At 42.9% G+C, this 26,599-nt stretch overlaps 1 protein-coding gene across 1 annotated transcript in view; it reads right to left on the reverse strand.

The window, feature by feature from the left end:
* Positions 1 to 26,599, reverse strand: part of LOC119802014 (hedgehog interacting protein) — a 92,541-nt gene that overhangs the window by 23,810 nt on the left and 42,132 nt on the right. Inside the window, exons 5-9 of the mRNA XM_038312845.2 lie at positions 8,410 to 8,561; positions 7,750 to 7,923; positions 7,092 to 7,235; positions 3,145 to 3,266; positions 741 to 864 (exon numbers count right to left, since the gene is read on the reverse strand). Of these exons, the coding sequence (XP_038168773.1) occupies positions 741 to 864; positions 3,145 to 3,266; positions 7,092 to 7,235; positions 7,750 to 7,923; positions 8,410 to 8,561 (716 nt within the window). The remainder of the gene's footprint in view (positions 1 to 740; positions 865 to 3,144; positions 3,267 to 7,091; positions 7,236 to 7,749; positions 7,924 to 8,409; positions 8,562 to 26,599) is intronic.

Here is a 26,599-nt window from a genome sequence, read left to right on the forward strand (position 1 = left end):
TTTCACAGAGAAACCCAATTTTGGGGAAAAAGAAAGAAAGGAAGGAAGGAAGGAAGGAAGGAAGGAAGGAAGGAAGGAAGGAAGGAAGGAAGAAAGAGAAAGAGAGAAAGAAAGAAAGGAGCAAGCAAGAAAGAAAGTCCCTCCCCTTCCTCCATCTGGAGAGGACTCTTCCCAGGCAGGCAGGTCTCAGCCTCAGGCTGTGCTGCTGAGATCAGCGTGACAAGGGTGGGTGGGGCACAGGGGAGACACAGCCAGTCCCCTGTCTCTGCGGAAGCCAAGCATGAGTGCCAGCAGCATGGGTTTCATCCGTTCCAGGAGACCTGGAAAATTTAGGCTACATTTTTCTTTTGTAGTAGCTACTTCTGTAGGTGAATTACATGCACAAGGTCCTGAGAGCTTGGCACTACCAAAATTCTCAGTCTTCCAGGGTAATTTTTCAAACAGCTTTCATGACTCCCGTAAAACACGTTTTAGAATTAGGTTGAGGATAAAGGGAACAGTCAAAATCAGTAGAAAGTTCCTCACAAGACTGCTTTGCCTTCAAACGTTATCCCATCGAACCCATGGTGCCTATTGAAGAATGTTTTTCGAACATCTCAATTAAGCTTCCAGATGCGATGAAACACGGGAAGCCATAACATTTGCGTGTGTCCAAGGTCTGACTTGCGGGCCACAGCTGCTTGAAAATATTTTGATAGTGTGCCAAGCAATACAAGAAACTGTGGCATTGGGAAACATACCCATTGCGATCTCCAAACACGTAGCTTCCGTACAGTCTTTCAGACTGGCAGCCTCTGTAGATGAATCCACCAACCAAAGGACCGTTACTGAATGGCTTGAATTCTAAAAGTGATGGCTCACTTTCTGAAAAAAAAAAAAAAAAAAAAAAAAAAGCATTAGAGCAAATGAAACATCCTCAGAAGTAAAAGTGGTACAGACCAATTAATGAGAATTACAATAATTTAATTCGAAACTGTGTTTCAAAAAGCAAGACATAGATTCTTTCCAGGAATACTTATACAAATAATGAAACTCTGTTAAAATAGTATCAAACCGTAAGTTTAATGAACTGAAAATGCCCATCAGGAGTTTGCTATTGTTATCAGCCAGGAGACACCAAGATTCCAACACAACTCAAATCCAGGTGTGTGTGTGTGTGTGTGTGTGTGTGTGTGTGTGTGTTTCGAGATAGGGTTTCTCTATGTAACAGTCCTGGCTGTCCTGGAACTCACTCTGTAGACCAGGCTGACCTCAAACTCAGACAGCTGCCTGCCTCTGCCTCCCAAGTGCTAGGATTAAAGGTGTGTACCACCACCACCGGTCAAATCCAGGTATTTTGAAATCATTGTTATTTACTACAGAACCAAAATACTTTAAAACTTGAGTTTTGGACAATAAACATCTGTGGAAATGGTTCTGCTTATGTTTAGTAAACCAAACAGACCTATGAAATTATAGGAAATGTTTAGAAAGTTTTAAAAGTTCGCACTTTAATGAAAAATAAAGCCCAGCACATAAAGGTTTCTAAGCCCACATTTACTGTATTCGTAGAACAGTCTCTCAGCGAATGGTATCTAATTTGTGGCCCTGCGATAGTTTTGGTCATAGAGCTCTAAGGTTGATAAACCCAGAGTCAGGACGTTCTTAGCATGTGGCAAATTCACCTGAGGACCACTTCTCTTGCATTTATGGAAAACCAGTCAAATCAGCCACAATCAGCAGCACCTTGTGGTGGAGGCGCTTCCGGGGGCAATGCAGTCCTTTTAAACAGTCAGCCTGTTCTCCTCTCACGCCTATGCTGAAACAGAGCTCAGAAAACACAAATGTTAGGTGCCCCAGAGCGGGACAGAAGGCATGACTGAATGACTGAATGAGCACTGGGCTTAGGCTGCTGAAATCCATCCTTTACTGTTCAATTCTGTCTGACAATTAACCTTTTTGTACCCCGGTGTCCCCCTCAGTTCAAGGCCGCTGTCACAAGTGCTTGTTATTTTTCAGTAGTTCTGTGAATGTCTTCACAGTGGGAGCTGTGGGCACTTCGGGTGTGTTTTAAAATATGAAAAATAAGGTTGTTAGTACTCTGTTTTGTCTGGATGTTGATGTAATTAGTAGAGTTTAGTTTAATCTCGTGGTATAGCCAAAATCCATTGAACTAGTTAGTGTCTTGTTAGATGTTTTTCCAAGCAATGTTATTATTTGATTAGACTTTTTAAGGAGTACACACACAAACACACACACACACACACACACACACACACACACACACACGGAGGGAGGAAGGGAGGGAGAGAGGGAGGGAACAGGGAAGGGAAGGAGGGAAGAGAAAAGGGAGAGAGGGAGGGAGAAAAATACCTAGGGGAAAAAAAAACAAAGTAAAATAAGCAGATACGGCATGAACTCACACAGCTGCCCCATTCCTAGTGCTAAAATAAACAGCTCTGTTGAATGAGTAAATAGAAGGCGCAATCAATTCAATAATCTCAATCTACTGTGCTCCCTAAGTCATAATCACGCTCACTATCATGCAGCCTTCAAAAGGAGTACTCACTACAGCCTGGAAAACAGCTGAGTTTCGGACTTCATTATCCAACTTTATGTCCTAAGTTCTCTATAAATACTCTAGTGATCATGTTATTAAAAATAACGTTCAAACATTTTATTCCCATGACTTGTTTTTACAAGTCAATTACTTTGTTTTCTCTAAAAGAAACCCATTTTAAAATTATTTTTATTAGAAATATTATTTTTCTAATTGCTCAGAATGTTCAGTAATTTCTTACCTTTAAGCTTATTTCTTTGCATAGAAGATGCTAAGACAAGTTCCCCCCATATAAAGGGAATAAAGAGACCTTCCTCATCCTGAGTCTCAGAGGAGCGAAATGCAAGCCACTGACTTCTGAGACTATTAAACGATTTGAACCTACAGGGAACCAGGCAATCCAGGGAAAAGGCAATTAAGCGGAGGAGCCCTGAGGGCTTGGAGGAGTCCTTGAACCTTTAAAATGGAGCAATTTACTCACTGGCCTGACAGAGGCCACTGTTTTTATGCTTTCTTGAATGCTTATTATGCAAACGCTCTTTTTCTCCAATTAATATACTAAAACCAATCTTCACCTTAAACCAGCCTCCATAAACTTGACTCACCGTAATCTTTCCCTTTTATTATCTGTAGGATTCTGGCTGATGATCTGTTTTTCCCATTGGAATCTGAGCAAAGTATTGTTAAATTGATGTTTATGTCAGTGGGATGTCGATCCACGGCACATCTACATAATAAAGGAGACAGACAGTCATTAATCTCTACCAGGGTCTCTTCCTGACACAGAAAGGAACGCTCTGTGGGCTGGCTAGGATCCTAGGAGCAATTTAGTTGGGATGTTCTTGAAACCACTGAAGGAAACATCTCATGTGTTTGTTTACCCTGCCGAAGCTAATGACCTCGGGAGTGTGTTTCTTAATTTTTCTGGCTATCTTTCTTCTAGTGAACGTTCTCATCATCGTAAAGCCCTTTGTTAGCCTATCAGGAAGGATTACCTCATGCATAACACCTTGGCAGAGTTTGAAAATATGAATCAGTGCTCGTCAATTCATCTATGCCACACAATGGATGTAATGTATTAGCCTTAGAACTAGTGCTCTTTCCTACATGGAAAACTAACTTTAAAAAATTACGTATATTAATATATCGTGTGTGGTGTGTGTGTGTGTGTATGTGTGTGTGTGTGTGTGTGAGCGCCATAGTGTATAATGTGTGGAGGTCAGAGGACAATCTGTGGAAGTCAGTTTTCTTATTTCCCATCTGTTCCTGGGAGTGAACTCAGTTGTTACGTTTGGTGGCATGTGCCTTTACCCCAGTCCCCGAATGGTCACCTTCTGATATACTCAGGGAGCTATAGCGCAATAAAGCACGCTCTGCAGTCCAGGGACTGAAACACAGCTGGCATGCACACGCATGGAGCCTGGAAGTCTTTTACGTCTACCTTGTCTTCATGTCCTCCATACCTAATGTGGAGATCAGAATCTCCCTGTGGTTCTAACCGCTGATGGAGTTCCGCAGGGGCTAAGGGTCACTACATTCCTGTTACCTAGTCTAGGTCTAAGAGGTCACGATATTCCTGGCATGCATAAGTGAATAAGGGACTAGGATTGGAGAAAGAATGAAGCCTGGTGACAATGTCTCAATAATGCAAAACAAGCAAAAAAAAAAAACAAAACAAAAATCAATCAATCAATCAATCAAACAAACAAAACAACCAGGCTTCTTGACATGTTGGGACCATGTAATCTTGTTCCAGGGGTGAGGGGGTACCATTCTATGAATTATGGGATTCTAAGCAGTCCCCTTGGTTTTGACCCATTAGATGACAGTAGTGTGGCCCTGCCTTTACCCCCTCTCATCCCAATTGTGAAATCCAAAACTGTCTCTAGACATTGTCAAATGTCCCCAGCGGCAAAAACATTCCATTGAAATTGCTGTTTGGGCCAACAAAATACATTAACTACTTATAAACCAAACCTTTAAATAAATGAAAAATGTTAAATGGTGAGAGTAGGGGCTTCCGAGATGCAAATTCCTTTACTAAAAAAAAAAAAACAAGACCACTGAGGGCTCCAATCAGCACACTGCTGATAAAGAAGCAGGAGCTGGGGCAGCTGTACAGACAACCCCACCCCCACTGTCCTCAGCGATTCACACAGCACAGTCAGCCAGGGATGTTGTGACGTAATGAGGAACTTTAGTCCACATCGGCTGAGGCGATTCCTTCACGTGTCCTTTTTTTTTTTTTTTTTTTTTTTGAAGTGGGAGAATTTATGTCAAAAAGAAGCTTGACTCGTTTCCAACAGGCAGCAAGGAACGTGCTGACAGAGGCGGCTTTCCCTGAGGTGAGCTGCTGGCGACCGTGACTTCTCCAGCTTCTCATGTGGAAAGGAAGCAGACGTGAAACTAAGGTGGGGCTAATATGGTGGACGCCTGTGTCTAAAAGCGGCACAGAGTGTGTGCCGCCCAGAGTGGCTGCTGCCGTCAGCACTGATGTGCCAATGCCGTCTCATTAGCTGTTCACTGAAAGTCATTCTATTGGGGATGATGACAATGGCAGGGGCCTATGTCAATGTGGGCACAGGGCTTACCCCTGCTCTTTGTACCTTATGGTCACATTACTGTGAACCTATGACTTATTCTTGAAATTAAAAAAGAAGATGTTGGGCTAGGGAGATGAGTCAGTGGGTAAGAATGTGTGCTGTGCCGGCAGGAGGACCTGGGTTTGATTTCCCGCCATCCTCAGAAAGGTCAAACACGACACCAGCCTGTACCTCTAGTATTGAGAATCGTATGTGTGTGTGTGTGTGGGGGGGGTGGGGTCAGCATTAGAAAAGACAGAGCTTGCTGCCCAGCCAGGCTCACTGAAATATCAGGCTTCAGGATCAGTAACACATCTATTTCTAAAAATAACGGGAAGGAGGAAGGGGGATGGTCAAGGAAGACACCTGACATCCTCCTGGGCTCTACCTTCTACATGTGAAAGCATGGGTGTGTCTACACACACACACACACACACACACACACACACACACACACAGTTAAAAAGGTGCTGTACAGTCAGTTACCCAGAACACCATAGGAGGAGAACCTAGTCCAGCACCCTGCAGGGGGTGCGTACTAGCCACTAATGGTTTTCGTGTCTTTTCTCTTCATTACATCTTTATCTGTCAGAGAGTCTCTGCAAGGAAAGCAGAATACAGAAGAAATTTTCTCCTGCCTTCGGTTGTCAGAGGAAGCAGGGCTCCATGGCACAGGCATCTTGCCACGCGAAGGGTCTGGAAAGCGCCTCATCACTGAGGCTCGGACCCCCAGGACGGTTGCAGGACCGCTCCGAGGGGGAGGGCGGTGACTCAGGCCGCCTCACTTCAAAGTGCTGCTTTGTGGTGTGTGCGTTCTGAGCTATAGGAATGGAATGTGACAGTTTCCTCCGCATCCTGACTCCACCATAAGTATTCCCTGCTGAACAGATTTTAAGATCTGTGGAGATGCCAAAAAGGAAATGAACTGTGGACTCGGGCTTTGATGGAGGGAAGATGAAGGGCATGAGGGATTATAAAAATAAAAAGTTTGAGAAATATTCACCTTGCACATAGTGAACACTTAATAAACGTTAAATAGCAATAATAACCAAGCTAGTAAGTGAATGAATGTGGCCACAAACCCCCTAGTCTGAATGATAGACCAGACTGGAAGGGGTTTCATCGAGAATTTCTGTTATTGGTCATAGACTTTTTAAGGTGCTGCATTCTACAGACTTCTTAGTTTTCTCTTCTTTATGGTTCATTATAGCATAAACAGAAAACCGCCAACATGAATTCCTTCAGTAAGTTTTTAAAGCATGAAAGACTTAACATTTACCTCAACTTGCAAATTAACACCCCGCCATCTTGTATTAAGTGAAACCATGGCAATAAGAGCTGCTGTGTGTGAGGCAGCAGGCAGCATTCTGAACTTGACCTGCGATTCTCCTCTCCAATCCCGACAGAGCCCTTAGAGCACACTCGTTACCTACCTCGTCTGTGTAACACATGTGCCGTTGTCTGAACACACCTGCGAGGCTCACATCCTGGCATCCCACTGCCCTCTACAGTCAGCAGGGCAGACGGGACCCCTAGGGGATTGTTGCTATGGTTGTGAGAGGGGGCAGGTGATCCGAGGAGCGAGTTCCCCATCAGAGGATGGGTTTGGCAACTTTTCTGTCTCCCTCCCTGCCCTTTTGCTCTCCCTGTAAAAGGAAGAAGCAAGAGGACTCTCAGCAGACACCGAGCAGGTGCTGGCACTGGAGCCTCCGACTGCCCAGAACCAGAACTGTGAGCCAAAAACTAGCTATTGTATGTGAATCACCCAGAATGTGGCATCCTGTTGAAGCGGCACAAAACAGACTAAGCCAACAGAAAAATAAAACTTAGAGATATTTAAAGAAAGACAGCCAAGGGGCATCCAACATTCCCCTCCATTTTTTTTTTTTTTTTCTAAGAGCTTGTGGTTTCCCTTGCTCAAGCTTTTTTTTTTTTTTTAAAGAAGGGACAGGATAGGCAGATGTCCTCACCTGCCCGGATCATGGAGCCCGTGGGCAAACACTTCTGGGGGCTGGTTGGTGCTGTTGAAGTGGGGGTTGCTCCGCGGTATGGAGTAAGGCACATTGCACATGTCGGTGTCCACATCCAGCCTCAGCACGGAGCCTGTGAAGTCACTGAGAAATGGAGGGCAGTGAGTACGGCATGTTCGGGTTGTGCATTTCACCTACATACACGGGGTGAAGTTGCTCTGAGGAGAAAGAAACCATCCCCTTTTGGACTCAAAATTGCTTGAGTTCCAAATTCCATGTGGCAAGGAGTGAGACCAGGGGCAGTTTGGGCACAGACAAAGGTGGCCAAGGATGTGGCATAGTATGCTCCTTGCTTTTTTTTTTTTTTCTAAATCTGTCCTTTTCCATCTTTGCCAGGTGATGTGTTTTCTGTCCTCAAGACATTAGTGTAGGGGCATATCTACTACCCAGCTGCTGGGCCCAGAGGAAGAGGTGCCCTCCCCAGTGCTGTGTGACGCAGGGCAGCCTCTGCAGCCATAACTTTTAGGACAAAGCAAAGCAACCCTTCAGCATAAAATAACCACGTGTTCAACCCTCAGCTATAGCGCCTATAGGTCCTACGTCCCGGCATTGGAAGCATGCTGATGTCAGAGAGTACTTGTTGTCAGCAGACTGTTACCTTAACCCGTCCATCTCCTCCATGTCATCCAGCGTGATCATACCGTCCCCAAGGATGATGTACAGAAAACCATCAGGGCCAAAGAGCAGCTGGCCTCCGAGATGCTTCCGGTGGAGCTCGGCAACTTCCAGAAACACCCTGGCTGTCCTCACATCAACTTGATGGGGATTTTTCCTGCATGGGGGGGGGGGGGGAGAGAAAGCGCCGTGATTCTCCAGGTATAATGTGAAGTCACTGGAGAGGAGGCGGTGTACAGAGATACATTTGGAATAGAGCTAATCGATTATTCTGAAAAAAAAAATACTGAAATTTTACTGAATTATTGAATTACTGAAAAATTACAATAATTTCTACAGTGTGGAAACATTACTGAATTGAAGATAATTGAGGAAAAGTACCAAAGATATTATTTTACTTAATTTCCCTTATACACACACACACATGCACACACACACACACACACACACACACACACACACACACACACACGCACACACGCACATACAAACATATACATGCACATGTTTTAAGCCGTGAGAAGATTCTGCTTTAATTACTATCAATTCATGGGAATCATTCCTAAATAGTTAGTGAAGAGATGAAGAAGAGAAAGCAATGTGGCAGAGTTTGCAGGCTTCCAATCAAATTAGTTAGGGATACCTGGACACTGTATATTCCACAACCCTGAGGATGTGGTCGTGAGGCCCGATAGCCCACCGTTCTTGGTTGGTGGTATAAGACACATACAGCTTTCCATTTTTCTTGTAATTGGGATGGAATGCAAGGCTTAGCAGGCCCCTTTCATCTCCTCCCTGCAGCCAAATGAAAAACACAAAGAATTGTGAAGTTAATTATGTTCTTTATTGTGTTTCAACTGGGAACCCCCCCCCCCAAAAAAGTCTCTTTCTTTCTTCTGGGTAATCTTTTGCCCAACCTTTTTCCTTTTCTCCTTTGCCTACTGAAGAGAAAAAGGTTATAAAACAGTTTTCTATGTGGCTCTCTTTCAAGGTTAAGAACAAGACAAGTGTCCGTGCGGTGATCTAGGTACTCTTATGCCATGTTAGTCGAGAGATTTGTGCAGGTAATCTTGGGAAGCTGGGCAGAGCAGAATTCTTCACTGGGTTACGAGGTTGCTTGCAGTGCATAGGAGACAAATCAAAACACTTCACAATCCAGCTCACCGAAACCTAAAACACAGTGCTGGCTGCCAGTTCCCATTGTCTTGGCAAGATGTTTAGAAAGCAGTTAAATTGCTTGTGTAATGTATAAACCTTTGCTTCACCCGGAGGCATCGACGTCAGTTGTCACAGCAATGGTGGTCTGTGCATCACAGCGAGGTAGCAGCAGCCTCGGCCAGCTATACAGAGAGGAGGTATTTTACGTGCATCCTAACACAGTGAATAGAAGGATGAAGAGATGAGGAGGGCAAAAAGAAGGACCAGAGTGGGGGTGGGAGAAACATGAGAAAGGAACGGGATCCTAGGAAATAAAGGAAAAAATCTCAAACAGCCCTTCTTTGTTATTGCATGAACGTCAAGGACTGTATACATTAGACATGCCAAATACTAGAGCAATTAAAACGTCATCATGTTCGGAAATAGAAAGGCATTTTATCTTCATTTTCTGCTAATCCAGCTTGTGGAAATTCAATACGGTCTTAGCATTTGCTGCATCCCACGGGTAGTCTAGGAGTGCCCGTCCTGGAATGAAAGCATCTGAAATGACGTAGGTCAGAGACTAAATCCCACACTCTAGGAAATGAGTGAACGTTCTTCTCTGAAGCCTGGTGCATTATCCACTGCAGTGACATCCTGTGACGGAAACTGGATTCTACAATTGCTCATCCCCTATTTACACTTTCAGCATTGCATCTGCTTTGACAAAATATGGTGAGTAATTAACTTCGGAAGTGTTAAATGGGGGGGAAATCGGTAATATAAAAACTTCTTTGCAGGGTCATGGTCAGCAATGGTCTACTGTCAGTCCCATTCCACAGCCTCGGTCACCGGCCCAGAACAGATCTGGGTGCAATTTGTATGGTCCATCAATCTGAGAGCATAAAATTTTAGGTATAAAAGTTCATTTTTAATCAACCTTGTTTGATTCATTTCATGGCTCAGAAATAAATGTGCTTGGCTACGTAGCATCCAAAGTAGAAACATTCAGACTTTGAGAGTTGCATAAATAAAACACTGGCTGGAAATGTCCGGTAACTACTGACTCATTTATTCAAGTGTTAACCTTTTCGCACATCGCCATATGCCTGATTTTAACTTTAATCATTAGAGTCAGATGCTAATGACTATGATTTATGAATGCGCCTCTGTTCTGTGATGATGGCTTTAATGCGGACTCTGCTGGTGTTTCTTTCACTCCTCACATCATCGGGAGACAGATATCCCTTGGCTCTTAGAGGACTCAGAAGCTGAGATGTATAACTCAGATCTGGATGCAGGGTGTCTGCACACTTTAACCACTCTGACAGATTGCAAGAGGAAGCCCACAGGTGGGATTTTTGTCTGTGATTAATTGTCCTCCCCAATATGTCTCTCTAAAACTATGGGACAGGCTAAGTGCCGCCCGCCTGCTTCCCAGACGGTTGTGGTCACCGTAGGAAGCTTTGGTTGAAAGCAGTGCTCTGTTGCTGTTAATCAAAGAGTCAGAAACACAGCCCGGAGAGGAGAGCAGCATGTTTCAGACTGAGCTGTTGCTTTTTAGGGATGAAGGAGTGGTCATTAGCAGGCAAAAGGAAGGGCCACACACAAATCGACAAGCAGAAGTGGGCATTGTTCACTTTAGAAACACATGGGTTACACCCATGAATCCAGAGCTCCACAGACATTTAGCCAAGTGCCAAATCCAGAAAACAAATGAGTTGTAAATGGGAAGGAAATCGATAATACATTTAAAAAAAAAAACTCAAAAATTTGAACATTTTTCCAGCTGCACAATTGACATTTGATTAATTTAGGACATAGGATCTGCTCTTTTCAAATAACCTTCTGGTATGAAGTTGAATTCTGATTGGTTTAGAAACTACTTAAGTCATTTCCAAGAAAAAATTTCATAACTATATTGGTGAGAAAATTTCATGTGTTGAATAAATCTCATGGCTGTCTCTAATGACAGCCAACACTCAGGCACTAGGAAAGTCTGTTAACTCCCTCTAAACCAGGAGACTGAAATGTTGATAGTTGATTCACCTGAATTAGCTTTTACAGTGATGTTGTCTAAATTAAAATATGTTATGAGCTAATCATGAGTGAACTCTCAAAGGGAAACCTGCTTTTGAGGTCTGGCTCGCTTCTCGAGGTCTACATGAAGAAACATGTTGATTGGCACTGAAAGTCACTGCATGGCAGTGTCAGGGGTCTTCTCACACGGACGCCCTCAGATATTTCAAGTCTCAGGTCCCTGACATGGCTCCAGCTCTAGGCACTAACAGACACTGTCCCAGCAGAGGGACAGCGGAAGACGGGTCCCTAAGACCTCTGTTCTTCCTGTGATCATACGCCCTTTCCACGCAAGCTCTAACCATGTGGGTTCACCGCCTCCTTCTGTTCTCCCTCGGTGCCGGAGCCTCATTGCCTCCCCGCTATTGGAAACTCCACTAAACCACTTTTAGGGGCTCAGCAGGAAGAAACAACCAGCCTTCTGTCGACTTCACGGATGCTCCTCCTTACCCCTCTCATCCTTCCCCTCATGATGGGTGGCTTTAAGGCTCAGAGCTTACGGAATGGAAACCATGAGCTCCCTCCAGAAATGCTTGGAGGTAAAAACTGATCCCGGGAGCATCTGAGGAGAATGCATTGTTTAAGATGAGCTGAGTTGACTAAAGGTACAAGCACACTCACTGAGTGGAGGGTGGAGGGAAGCCTCATAGTCCAGGGAGCTGTGCCATTTAGAAAGAGTCGGGTTTCTAACACCATGCTTTGAAAATCTATTAGCCAATGTCCAAAATGATGATCATCACCTGTGTGCATGGTGGTGACATTTCTTCCCCCTCAGATCCTCACATTGAACTTTGGTTTTTGTGATTAATTACAGACACTTCGTATGCAAGTTGTGCTTCAAGTGATTGTACGCACTGTATCATGAGACCCAAACCAGAAGCTAACAGAGCAAGGTACTTCTGATATTGCAAAACAGGGTTATCTGTTATCTTCTGCAAAGCTTATGTGTGAGAGTTTTCCAGTCAAGCTAAAAAAAGAAGGAAAAAAGGAAGGAAGGAAGGAAGGAAGGAAGGAAGGAAGAAAGGAAGGAAGGAAGGAAAGAAGGAAAAAGTTTACAAGAAAACCCTCATGCTATTTTAAATAAGATTGTGATAGCATGCTAGGCTTCAGGTTGGACAAACTCATCATTCTGGCTAGAGCCTGGTACCTCGGGCTAGCATGCTAGGCTCTTCTCCTTCCTCAACTCTCAGTAGTTCAGCAAGTCTGGACAGCCCCACAACAACCACAAGTAGATATTCAAAACAGGATTGTTGAATGAGTTGAAAACAATGTTCTTAATCTGTTTGGAATCTTGAGCTTGATCCATGTTTCCAGATACATCAGAAAAGCTTCTCCAGGTCCTTCTCCTGGTCATTCAGCTCTGGGGAGCCGTCTCATAGGGTGGGCCACAGTGTAAGAGATTCGCACCCTCAGCTGAATACTAAGATTTGAACAGACCAGCTCTTCTCTTGTAATGTTGGGATAAACTTTACCCGTTGGAACAGATCAAAGTTCTAACAAATTGTGGAAGAGTGTTCTTCTTTGAATAATATGAAATGTCCATTTGGAAAAGAGAGGTCTCCCTAAAATGATTATAACAGAAAATATATTTTTCTCTTTAAGGGAAATTTTGAGATATTTGTCTTTCATTGTAATATCATCTGCAGAAAGCATTCTCTTTATACATTTTAGAAATATGTTTAGACTTACTTATCTTTATTTTATGTGTGCGAGTATTTTGTCTGCATGGATGTGTGTGTATGTCAGAAGGCACTGGATCCCTTGGAACTGGAGTTATGGAGGGAAGTAAGCTGTGGATGCTGGAACCAAACCCAGATTCCGCCCAAGAGCAGCAAGCTCTCTTACCTGCTGAATCATCTCTCTAACTCCCCCCCCCCTCTACTTTCAATATGGGGTAAACTTGGTTTATTCTTTATTTCTCTTACATTTGCTTCCATCCCCTTTAGGGATTGCAGGCTTGAGTGTCTTAGCACCATGCAACGTGGAACCGGAAGCTGAGTGAATTGCTCCTCATTTTCGTATAGTTTTTCTTCGGTGTTCTTTGATATATAACTAACTGGACTTCAGAGTCTTTCTTCTGGAGCCCTTGTCGTCTGAGGTATTCACAGTGTCTAGGGATTAGGGCGAGGTACCTTTAGGGCAGGTTATTGTGCTGACTGCATGGACATTTTAATTTAGTTTTTAAAAAGGCTCCTACAGACAGGGGTGGTTGCACGTGCCTATAATCCCAGCCCTTGGAAGATAGATGCAGGAGGATCAGGAGTTCAAGACCAGTGTCTTTTAGGTAATGTGTCTGAGACTGGCTTGAGTTATCCAAGTCTCTTGTTTCTAAACAAAGCAAAACTGAAGCAAGAAAGAGGATCCTAAGCACAGAAGGCTTAGCCTTCCTGAATGTGACTTCACCATCCATAACGGCCTATGGCTCTAATGGCGGGGAAACGTAAGTACACCTATAATCAAGAAATTATTACTGCCTTGATAATTAGGAACTAACACTAGCTGAGGAGATGTTTATTGAGTCGGTGTCAGATTTTTTTTGCTTGGCAGTCAGGATAAGGCCTCCTGGTCCTCAAAGAGCAGACACGGAGGCAGGTGTCACATTTCTACCACGCTCTCTGAGACGCTGATGTTTCTCAGAGGTGAAATGGTGTTACATCATTAGAAACGGGCATTTCCCAACAGCAGGAGCTGCAGAGAGTCCATAAATAGTTGGGCCATCTTTTCACCAAAGGTTTATTTTCTCAGGTACTCACAGAGTTAGCGACTCCAAGACTTAGTAACAAAAAGAAAGAGCTTGACTTCTGAGCAGCTAAGTGACTTGAAGAATTAGGCAAGTTTCTACGGACGGTAAGGCTATTTTTTTTTTTTTTAACATGACACCAAGGCATAGAAGGGAGTGACAGCCTTGGGTAAAATTGTTGTTCCCTCAATCCCAAGGGAATCTCCGAGAATTAACAGCGGAACAGAATAGTGGCATTTTTAAGCATCTCTAAACCGCGTCGCACTGACTTTGTTACTTCCTTTATCAGCTGTCACTCACTCGTCCGTGCCGTGCTTCACGCTACACAGAATGAGAGGGAAAGGAGGACCTGGCCACCCACATGGCTTTTTATCCAGAGCTTTCTGCTATCCAGAAATGAGAAAACAAGTGATTTTTAAAGCTATATTTATTGATTCGTTTATTTCTAGAATTGTTTTCCCAAATACAATAGCAGATTACATCTTCACAAAGCTCACAGCTGGAAACAAGACACATCTGTGATCTTGGTCTGGATGTGACGATTCAACAGGGGTCTCAAGGGTTAATGCAAATGTCGGCAGAACTGCCTTCTTTACCAAAGTCTCCAGGGATTTGGTCCCCTCCTTTCCAATTTTTAGCAGCCTCTTACATTCCTTAATCTATGCCCCCTTCCCTCCATCTTCAAAGACAGCAATGGCAGGTTGAATCTTCACATACCCATCCAGTCCTCCCAGCCTTCAGAAATTCGTGAGTACCAAAAGCCTGCCTAGGACAGACTCCCATCTCTATGTGGGTTAGCACTCTTGATCCCTCCGTAACCGAATTTTCCTTTGACAGTTAGGTAACAAATCATAAGAATGAGGACATATTTTGGTCAGGGTCAAACCACAAAAACAGTTTAATCTGCCTGACCCTAAGCATTTAAAACTTAAGCCTGTTTGGCCATGGCCTCTAGTGGTGAAATTGATTTGCAGTCACGGGAGGGAAGTCTATCATGGCACACCCATTAATGTAGCTGCCGTGCCAGAAATAGTCCTGATGACCTTCAGAACGAGTGAGAGCAGCCATCAGAAGAGAGGGAGGAAGAGAAGACAGTTTTACAAACAGTGGGCAAATGAAACTTGTGTGCATATGTTAATCAGGAGCAAAACTCCCGTGCTGTGTGGGTCGTCATGACATAGGAGATACTACCAAATATGGGAGAGCCTGCCTGACTGGAAATCTTAGCATTTTAGGCACCAAAAAACTGTGTTCTATATTCTTTTGCTTTGTTCTTAGTTTTGAAATATGCTGTAGGGTACTTTTTTTTTTTTTTGCTTTTGTTTTGTTTTACACCTTCTGGAAAAGACGGAAAGCACTGACTTTCAGCAGTTCTGAAACTGTAACTTCATCCCTGAAGAAGAGCCAATCGCAGAGGGATCTCGAACGAGTTTACCGGAAGGAATCCACGCATAATAAAAAAGCACAATTTGTCTTTGTCTTGGTTCCTGGCTCAGAGCCCCCAAACCTCTTGGAACTTCCCGAGTGACGGGAGTGTCATTTTACACACAAAGCAGTCCTTCCACTATACCTGGGCTCACGCTACTGCTCTGACTACTGCGAGGCCCCTAGGCAGGTCAGGAAGTGGCCAGAGAAGACAACCACATGTCTGGAGAACAGAAGCCTTCAGCGCTCTTCTTCCCACCCAGAGTGGGAGCTGATGACTAAATTCACTCACCAATGGCCAACGATTTAATCCATTCTGTCTATGTAACAAAATCTCCATTAACAACTCATGGGCTTTTGAGCTTGATCAGTTGGTGAAGCGCTTGCTGAGCAAGTGCGAAGACCTGAGTTTGAATCTCTGGGGCCCACATAAAGCTAGTTGTGGCCCGTGAAATCCCGGCGCTAATGTTGCAGAATAAGCAGAGACAGAGAATCCCTAAATGTTTGCAGGCCAGCATACAGTAAGAGACCCTGTCATGAGAAAGGTAGAAGGCAGGGACTCACATATGAAGCTGTCCTGTGTCCTCTATATGTAACCCCGCCCACATTCACATGTCCCCCTCCAATCATACACATATAGTTTAAACAATAAACCAAAACCAAATCCCTCCTCAACAGTAGCATCCAGGGAGGGAAGTGCTTTCGCAGAGGGCATGGGCCATCTACAGAACTCTGCCTTCTACAGTGTTCAGCTTCATGGCTCCTAAATGCCTCTTTCACATTTGAAACCTATGGGGACAAGTGCACATTCAGATACTGAAAATGTATATCACAATACTTTATGTACCTATGTTTGGGATTGATTTTGTGTTGAATTTATGCTTGTCAAGTAGAATTACACTATGGTTATACTTCCAGGTCTTTCCCAGGCTGCATTTGATGCACTATAGGCATTTGGAAAATGAAGGCACTGTTCCCATTCCCATGTCCGAGTCATGGTCATCTGCCATAGTATTGCTAATACATGTGCCATAGGAATTTAAGTTATGTCAGGGAATGGCCTGAACACTAGGGCTGTTTGGCTCAATATATGTCACTTGGTAATAATTTTGAGACATTCCGAAATTCAGTTTGCTAAAGCATTTCTAAAAACCGAAAGGTGTCAATACGGTTGAGCTTTGTGATACACATATTTGTAAAGATAAAGGACAAGCTTACAAAAGAGTTAGCTCCTCTCAGAAACAGTGCTACACATTTTTCTGAAGAAAGATTTTAGAAATGTCGGTGCCATTTAGGGAAAGTAAAGATCTTACTCTGTGATTTTAGGCTAAATAAAAATAAATAAAATTATAAGGCAAAGTAAAGGAACTTCATGGGATTGAGAAGTAAGGGGAAGTGAGAATTATTTTGTCAAAGAAAAGCATTAGAGTTCACTAAATTATTCTGTTATGACCTACAGGCTAAGTACACGTTGGATCGTAGGTATTTCTGAATGAGGCCATAAATTGGTAGCTAACTATATGCTTAGTCTGCACAAAAGACTCTGTGTACAAAGAGCACATGCACGCACGCGCGCACACACCCACACACACACACACATTCACACTATTTTTAAGATAACCGTAAATGGGTAAAATATTGGGTAATTACATTGCTAAACACACTGAATGTCAGTTATGTAAAATAGGAATTAGAACAATTCTCCCTGAGGCTGGAAACTTCTTGAAGGTGTGCTCTTACCTCCCTGGGTAGACATGTCCCAACAGTAGCCTGTGCTGTGCCCTTCCCATGTCCCGGAGTCAGCATTGGGAACTCACGAGGGCTAGCTTAAACTCCACAGCCATTTCAGGGCTTGGCGCGATTTCACTGGCACCCTTGTTTGCTTGGACAAGGGATTAATGGATTTGTCCAGAATGTATGATGAGAAATAGAAGAGTAGGGCTCATCTCTGCTTGGAGCACAAAAAAAATGAAAACCTTTGTCATAGTCTGTGGCCAGCTATTTCCTAAAACGAAGGAGACGTTTTCCTTTGGGCTAGATTTCCTTTGCAGCATTCACTGCTCAGGAGCCGAGGTTTTGAAATAGTCTGGCTTATTTTTATCAGTCCTACGGGGGGAAAATGGTGAATGCTGTATCTTAGTTATTTTAGCTAGTAGGTGGTAGTTTAGCTGAAGTCAGCTATTTTTAACTCATACAGTCATGTTTGCATCTAGTTATCTTTTAAAAATGCTTTTCTCTCTGGGAAAATAGTAATTAATTTTTTTAATACAGACCTTCAAAAGTCAAAAGAGAAGGAAGCTAAAATGTCAGCTTTGTTGAGATAAAAGAAACAAGTAAGGCATTTACACAGAGAAAGAATTGTCTACATGGACAGAATTAAACATGAAAAATATTTACGTTGCTTATTGATTTTCTCATATGGAAGGGGTATGAACCATGATGCAGCAGGAGGAGGCATAAGGCAGGTTTAACTGAACTTGTCTTACATTGTTCAGCACCTCCTACCAATGGGCCATTGTAGGAATTTAATTGAGTTTTTAAAAAATAATATCACTTAAAAATAGTATGAATTCTGAAGTTAATCATAAAACAATTTATTTAGTAAACAAAGAGAAGACTTGGAGCCACTCCAACGTTGCTGTGTTTTGTGGGGAGAGTAACAGTGAATCCCAATGGTGTCTCCTACACATTAGAGATGAGTCCTCTATAAAAGGTGCTCCCAGACTTGTGGTGGAAGAAGACACACTTCTGATGTGGCACATAGCTCTGAAAATGATTTTTGAACCATGTTGACTAGCATAGCGCACGCTTATTTAAGCTCCATACTTACTAAATTTAGATTCAAAGTTGGATATTCAACAATAAACGGAAGAAGGCTGCGAGATCCTTCAAGGCAGAGCTCTCATCCACGGAACGAATTCACGTGTCAGGATATTAGGTTGCGTAACAGAATGAAATGAACACGACTTGGTTATGATTGGGTAGGATTAATTTTGCCTTCTTTCATTCCCTCAGGGTTTCTCCTTAGGACCATTCTCAAAAGTACTAGCCGTTAATAAAAAACCTGTTAGGTAGAGCCTGGTGTGTTGGCTGACGCCTTTAGTTCTAGGACTCTGGAGGCAGACGCAGGTGGAGGGATCTTTGGCCAACATCGTGAATTCAGGGCAGTCAGAGTATATAGTAAGACCCTGTGTATTCACAATACTGGGCAAATCTTGTTTGTAAAAAAATCCTTTGAGATAAAGGAGAAAATTTAGAAAACATGCTAACTTCTTCAGACTTCCTTATATACTTCCATATATATATATATGTATGTATGTATGTATGTATACACACACACGTGATTCCATATATTTGCCATTTGTGTATGTATACACTTGTTTATGTATTAATTTATTTAAGGCAGAGCTTCGCTATTAACCCAGAGGGGCTTGTAACTGGCTATGCAGTTCACACTGTCCCCATACCCGTGACTCTGCAGCCTTGGATTTCCAAGGCTGTGTGAGGGAACAAGCCTGGGTTCAAGTTCATTTTATTTCATGGGTGAAGTGTTGTTCCCTTGTCTTAACACTTGAAGCTGGTTTTTGTTTGTTTGTTGTTTTGAATGACTTCGTCTATAATAAAGACAAACTTTTAATGAACTCATAAGCATCAGGGATGTACTTTCATAAGGATGAAGTGAAAGTCAGTTTTTTTGAATGATTTGGAATATTAGATTTTTATAGTGAGAATGAGTGAAATAAACAGAATGGCAGGATGTGATCACCGCTAGGATCTCTGAGACAGGAAGTCTGGCTATTGGGTTTTCAACATTAGACACAGGACTATAAAGTATATTTCTTTCATAGTTTCATGTGATTTATATCTGTGCAGTTGGAAAATATTTTTTTTCCTGCCAGAAAAGAAGAGATTTAAGGCTTTTTCAATGAGGGCAAAAAGAAAAATCACAATATAAAAGATAAGTGCTCCGCTCTAGCAAAGGGTATAAGATGGCTCTTAATGAATCTGCCTCTTCGGTTTTATAAAGCCTGCTTTTTATGATGTGCGGCTGATCCAGTGGTTGTGTCGCCAGAAGCCTTATCTGCCATCTACACACACGATGTCGACCTGAGGCTGGCGCACCTGGCTGTCCTAGTCCTGCCTCCGTGCTCTTTGCCATTGCGCATTTCCTCCTGCGACTCTAAACAAGAGCTCCAACGGACTTCCATGAGAACAAAAATTGAGCAATTAAATGAGATTATTGCTTTAAAAGGGAGCCTTGAAGAAAACAACCCCAGCAGTTTAGACCACCAAGGAACACTAATAAATTTAAGGAACTATGAGGTTCCCTTCAAGTGACCTCTCTTGAAAAGTTATATAACAGATTGCTGGAACTTCAAGGCCACATAAAAATTATGGCACTTTAAAAATTATTTTCTGAGTTAGAGTTTGAACAAATATGATTTATGTGTCAATTAAACTTGCAATTTATCCAAGTAGCAAAATCAAATTGCTTGCTCTTTGATATTATCATGAAGCACCAGTTTTATAAAACAATCAAAATGCAGGGTTCTAGCGACAACAACAGAAGGACCAAAGAAGAAATATTTATTTTTATACAGCTCCATATCTGCATGTTGACTGGTTTACTACTATATATATATACACACACACACACACACACACACACACACACACACACACACATACACACACACACATATATGGTGTGCCTCTTATATCTAAATTGAGCAAAGGTGGTTGATATTTTATGTCTTATGTATTTACAATAATTCTTCTTTTTTATGGCCTTTTTTTTTGTGACAGTGTAGCCCAGGCTAAACCCCTCCTGCTTCAGCTGTACACACCATCAACCCTGGATTAGTATTTATGTATTTATACTAATTCTGGATGAAAGAAATAATGAATATTTATGAATAAATGCATCTTTAATATGTGTGGAAATGATATGTATATTAATTTGGATAAAGTCTAGATGAAAGAATATAAAATCATGGTTGGACAGTGGTGGTGCACTCCTTTAATCCCAGCACTTGGGAAGCAGAGGCAGGCGGATCTCTGTGAGTTCGAGGCCAACCTGGTCTACAGAGTGAGTTCCAGGATAGGCTCCAAAGCTACTCCAAAAAGGCTCAAAAAGAAAAAAGACTATAGAATTAGAATAGAATTCATGAAGAAAGTCTAAAGGGAGGGCTTAGATGCTTTCTTATTTCTTCTTATCACTATTAGTGTGTGGGTGGTGTGTGTATGTATGTGTGTGTGTCTGTGTATGTATGTATGTGTGTGTCTGTGTATGTCTGTGTGTTTATGTATGCTTGTGTATGTATGTGTGTGTATGTGTGGTGGGAAGAGAGAGAGGTGGTATGGCGGAGCGTGTGAAGGCCAGAGGACCACTGTGTAGAACTGGTTCTGTCCTCTCTCATCTTTGCATGACTTCCAGGGATTGAACTCAGGTCATCCGGCTTCTGCAGACAGCTCTTTGACTCCCTGAGCTACTTGCCAACCCCTAGATTTCCTAAGTTTTTAAAAGAACCAACGGGAGGAGCACAGAGCGTTTACTTGAAATAGAAGTTTGCTGTCCACTGTCTCCATGGAGTTCTGCCAGTTCTCAGTAGAACTAAGTACTGTTTCCTGTCATTTCTCAACAGAAACTTTACTTTGGATTGCTGGGGACAATGTGAATGTGGGACCACAGGACCGGTTTGCAGGAGTTTCTGACGTTTCAATCACACGACACTGCTCTCAGTTTACCAAGGGAAGAATTAGTGAAAGACAAGCAAGTATTTCTAGTATGTTCCTCATTTCACACAGGAGGCAATCTGGACAAAACTGAAGAAAATGGATGCTGGGCATTCTAATTCCCAGCATCCCATGAGGAGGAAGAAGAGTTTATGCTACCACATCACAGTGCAAATATGGTGTTCATTTTCCTAACAGGCACCATCTCCTCTTTTCAATACCTCTTTTCTCTTAGGTTTCAGAGCTTGCCCTGGGAGTCCAGCCTTTCCCTCGGTCATCCGTGTGATAAGGTAAACCAGTTGCTTCTACATCCTGGACAACAAATTCCTAGTCATGCATATTGCCACACTGAAGGGCATGAACTCGGGGTTCAGACACCAAAGTTTACAGTCAGCTTCCCACTTACGAGCCTTTGATTTGGGGGAGCTCTTAGAACCCCTGTGTTTTCAACATACCACAAACAAGGGCATTGGGCATTTCCTACCTTGTGAATCACTGTGAGGGGGTTCACGGAAAGATCAACGGATGGCTTTGACACATTCTGGGGCTTAGTACAATTTCAAGTTATTCTCTTTTGCCATGGCCTGGTCTAGTATGTTCTAGCTGGGAAGTCAGATTTTAAGGAAAGATGGTTACAAATAAGTGCGCAATTCACTTTTCGAAAGAATTCTAAAGGAGTAGACTGTTATGGGAAGGCGCACTAGGATTGGGGATCAGTTTAGTCTAAGGGCTCAGGAAAGGTCTGCCTGGATTGTGCATTCAAGCTGAAGCTTGACAGGGAAGAAGCTACAGCCCCTCGCAGAGAGGCACCTCATGGAACTGGGGTAAGACAACAGTCGTGTGTCTGTCTGTGAGCCCTCGCCCTTCTTTGGACAAAGAGAAGGCATAAAAGAGTGTGTGTTCTCCACTCTCGCTCTTGGGTCGCGGTGAATCTCAGGGCTGTGAGCATGTGTGAACACAGTGGAAAGAATGCGAGTTCTAGCAGAACTTTATTGCCTTACCCCTTGCCTCATGGCTTGCAGATTGTTTAACTTTGGAACAATAACCCATTGCTAAGCTTTGGTTCTTTTCCCTAGTGCCTATCCTTTGTAAGCTCCTCTCACAAGGCACCCACCACCGTACAGCAAAGGACATAGAAAGGAAAGTTGCAGCTTCTAGCACTTGGAACCCTTGCTGCCATCATTAGTCAATCGGCTCTGCTCCTCTCAGAAGTGTGGGACGGGTTTGTCTGTATCTTAAGGGTCAGCTCCCACTTCCCTGATAAGTCTAGACTCAAGGATTCTGCGTGTCTTTCTCTTTCCTTTCTAGTACTTTCCACACAATCCTAGGACAGCACTCAACTCTCATCATGTTGTGTTAGTTGTGTCTACCGTATCCCTTTACATAAAGAAAGAGTCTCGAAGGGAAGTCGCATTTTATTGTTCTGTGACTGTACCCAAGACTTAGCAACCGAGTGCTGCAATTCTGGGCATTCCGGTAGTAATAGCATGAATGAATAAAAGGCCATAAATTCTATAATTCTATTTTATATGTGTGTATATTTTATCCTGTTTTTACTTCTCTTTTAAAATATATCCTTGTCAAATAAATCATCTAAAAGGATGTATCAGTTAAAAAAATGTCAACAGCAGAGTTGTACTCAGCTGTAAACCCTGACAACTACAATAATGTCCGGCATGGCAAGACATGCCAATAGTAGAGGCATGGGTGTCATGAGGGTTAACCAATTGCTTTCCAGTTGAACATAAGGTCCTCTGCCCTACAGGAAGAAACACATGCCTGGGGCTGGAAATGTGGCCAGGAACGCACAGGGAGCTCATGGCCTCAGGGTGGCGGTGGTGAACCCGATGCTACTGTTCTACTAAGCAGGCATACTATTAAACTGCCTTCTACATTCTTTCTCTCTCTGCCCAAGGTGCAGCTCTCAGACCGTGGCTAATGGGTAACTCCGCAGCTGGTCAACATCAGAGAATAAGTTTCAGCCATAAATGGGGCATCTCAGATCTTCCCTAAGGCTGAGGAACTATCCAGAGGAGAGAGGGTAGTGAGATCGGAAGAAGAGTCCCAGAGGACTGGAGCTCTGTGCTTGTGACCTCAGAGAGCACCTGGGGTTGCTGTGTAAGGCCAAGCTGGATGGCATTCCCAGATGGGATAGGAAGAGGTTCCCGAGTCCCCACCCACTGAAGAACTATGTATCGCCACTTGACTGTGGCTTACCAGGATGAGTCTAACAAGCGTCCGTTATGAATAATTTGCATTGGTATGGATTTTAAGGTCAATTTTGTTATATGTGTATGTATTTCTGATATTGATTAAGGTGTTGTGATTGTGTAGTTCATTTTAAAAATGTAATGTATAATTAGGAAATATAGGTTGTTAATGGATAATCATCAATAATAATGAAGCTTGTCATGTTAGATTTTCTAGATAATATAGATATATTTTAGTTAGATAAGCATTTTTCATATCTTTCAAAGACTACAGAATATGGCATTTTAAATGTTTTAATAACTTAGGGCTGTTCATGACAACGAAACACGTCTGCTCCTGGCAGTACCAGCGACTTCAAAAGGAAGATGGGCATCAAAGAGGCTCCTTATGGACTTTGATAGCCATTTGGGCAAGAAACTGCTCTTTCCTGGACTGTTGTATAAACTGGACACAAAGAACCCGCAGAGGGAGGACTGCTGAACTTGCCTAAAAGTAAGATGATCTTTCGGGGTTCCTGATTCATGAAAGAGTCTGTGAGACATTCTGCAGGACACAGCAGATAGTGACTGAACTGCCTTTGAAATCTCCTGCTTCATGGAAATGTCTGCTGGATACTATGGGCCTGTAGGCCAAAGATGGATGCCCCAACGGTACAGAGGAACTTTGGGTGACTGTCCAGGCAGCGAGATGTCTCTGTCATTTCTAGAGTTTTGGAAGTTGCTTACTCCTTGTTTATGTAGGTAATATTATATCCTTCTGGAGTCTTTGATGGAGTTGAAGAATGGCTAGTTATAGTTTTCCTTAGTTATGATAAAAATAAAATAGATATAAATATTGTAACTGTAATTCTTGCTTTATAACTGTTTTGTTATATGTAATTTTACTATGTTAAAGTTAAAGCCTTTTTTTGTTTAAACAGAAAAAGGGGAAATGATGTAGGAGGGTCATCTGTCTATGTGTTACTTTCATTGGTTAATAAAGAGACCACCTTGGCCTTTTAATAGGGCAGAAAATTAGGTGGGCGGAGTAGACAGAATAGAATGCTGGGAAGAAGGCAATGAGGCAAACTCCATGCCTCTCCTCTCTGAGACAACGCCCACCCGTTAGACTCACCCGTTAGACTCATCCCGGTAAGCCACAGTCAAGTGGCGATACAGATTATTAGAAATGGGTTGAATCAATATATAAGAGCTAGCCAATAAGAGGTTAAAACTAATGGGCCAGGCAGTGTTTAAATGAATACAATTTGTATGTTGTTATTTCGGGTATTAAGCTAGCCTTACGGAAACGGGGTGGGATGAAAAGCAGGCCTGCCTGCAGCTCCTTCTACAGAACTATGGATGACTTCCAAGGGAGGGACACTCAGCTTTCTTTCAGGGTGGGGCTCCTGGGAGGCCGACTTGCTCTATGGATGCCCCACATCCAGGGGCACATGGGCAGCAAAAACTGGGGTTGATGAGTTACTGAAGAAAAGAAGATACAAAACTGGGGGCAGGTAGATAGGTGGTGTTGGATCTGGGAGGAGTTAGGGGAAGACGTTAGAGTAAATACGATTAAAACACAATGTGTGAAATTCTCAAAGAATCCATAAAGCGATCTAACAAAAGAAGAAGCACAGAAGCAAGGAGTTAGTAAAAATAAAGTGTCAGCGCAATCCCAGCTGGCTTCTAGTGGAAGCAGTGTGTTTAACCGGTGCGAAATGCCTTTCCCTGACAATGGAGAGTGCTGAGGAAACAGCGTGAAGCTGGAGGAAATGTCAGCGAGAACTGGCGTCTAGAGAAATGTGAGGGGTTCAGACAAAAACCAACGGTTCTCGTTTCGCATTCTGAAATTTATGAAATTTTGCTTTGCTTCCTTGTTGTGTCTTATGAAAACAATAAAGAGAACTACCGTAGTCGAGCGATCCCAGAAAAACGCTCTCTGGGACTGTCGTCTCCAGAAGACATCGTGTGAAGTATCATCCCAGAAACGCTCCCTGGCATTAATGTCTCCAGTAGACCTCATGCAGAGTATTAAGGGATAACACCAGACAATTTGTTTTTCTTTATAACGCCTGGTCTAGAGCTTTAGAGCAAAACACCAATAAAAGTCAGCCATCATTATGATGTCATCGGCACAATTTCCTTAGAAATAAACCAGCAAGTACAAAAAATATTTATAATGCAAGACATCATCCATACGCCTTTCCATTGCTCAGAGCTTGGATTAAATTCAGTGGAGTTTTCTGTTTGTTGTAAGGAGCAGTTTGGTGTGAAAGCAAACACATTACTAACAGCCCTGGGAAATCAAATTGTCTCTGCAAATTGCACGTGCACAGGTGCGGTTTTTTTCACAGTGGACAGAGTTAATTATATGACTCAATCCAGAAATTTATGAAAGTTTTTCTCCCCTCCAACTTTTGCACCTCAAATTCTTCAGAAGGTGTTTATCCATCACTGAAATGAATTGTGTATATAAAAATTGAGCCTTAAGTGCCCACTGATGAGGCATGGATCACGGGTGGCACATCATGATCTTTGGAGAAATGAGCACTCCAGTGATGTGTTTTGGATGCGCCCCCTTTACACCCACAGATTCACTGTCTCAGTAACAGTAATGTAAGCAGAATGGTAGATGCAGGGGAGCTGAGTTTTGTGCGAATGTTCTAGCGTGCTACTTCTCGGGAGACCCTGTCCTGATGTTTCCCAGTTTCTTACTGTTTCACCTGACAGGGTTCATTAGCACCTACCAGTTTCCACAGTTTCTTGGACATTTAATGATCTCTTTGTGATTAGTCTTTTGAAACACTGAAACCAACAAGGCCATTTCTTCTAGTCCCTTTCGAAGGCACAATAACCTGACTGCCCCTCCCAAACGGCAGAAAGGCCAAACTCTGTGTTCATTTAGGATGGGAAAAGTCTTATCTGGGCACAGGTGAGACTTCTCCCCAGACCTGAGTGAATTCGACTGTGGGCTGTTTGGGAATTAAAAAAAAAAAAAAAGAAACAAAATAAAACAAACCAATTAATTCTGCAGAAGGTCACCCTGTCAAACAAGCACAAGGCTGGGGTCCTTTCTAGCAGACTACACTTCCCGAACAATTCCCCTTGCCGACCAAAGCCAGATCAAGGGCAGCTGGTTTTCTGCCGCAGCAATGCGCTGTTTGTTCTGGGATCAATCCACTCCTCTGAGAGGGCAGAGGCCGCCCGCAGCAAGGACGCCATGCTTTGTGCCTGTATTCACTGACACGGTGTTCCTAGAAGATGACACACTGGAAGTCAGTGCTCATTCTGGACTAAAATTTCTTCCCATGTGTTCAGAGGCTGGGTGTGGCCTGAGTATTGACTTGATTGTATTTGGTGATTGATGTCAGACTGACAAGAGTTTAATCTTGGTTCCTATACGCACTGTTGGGAAGATCTCAGCTTCTCTGAACATGAGTTTCCTTGTCTATTAGTCGGGCTGGGTTGGTACAACCTAGATAATAGAACAGTGGCAAGGCTGGAATGAAGGACCTAGTAGACCT

Source organism: Arvicola amphibius, chromosome 15, assembly GCF_903992535.2.
Source record: "Arvicola amphibius chromosome 15, mArvAmp1.2, whole genome shotgun sequence".
Classification (NCBI taxonomy): Eukaryota; Metazoa; Chordata; class Mammalia; order Rodentia; family Cricetidae; genus Arvicola; species Arvicola amphibius.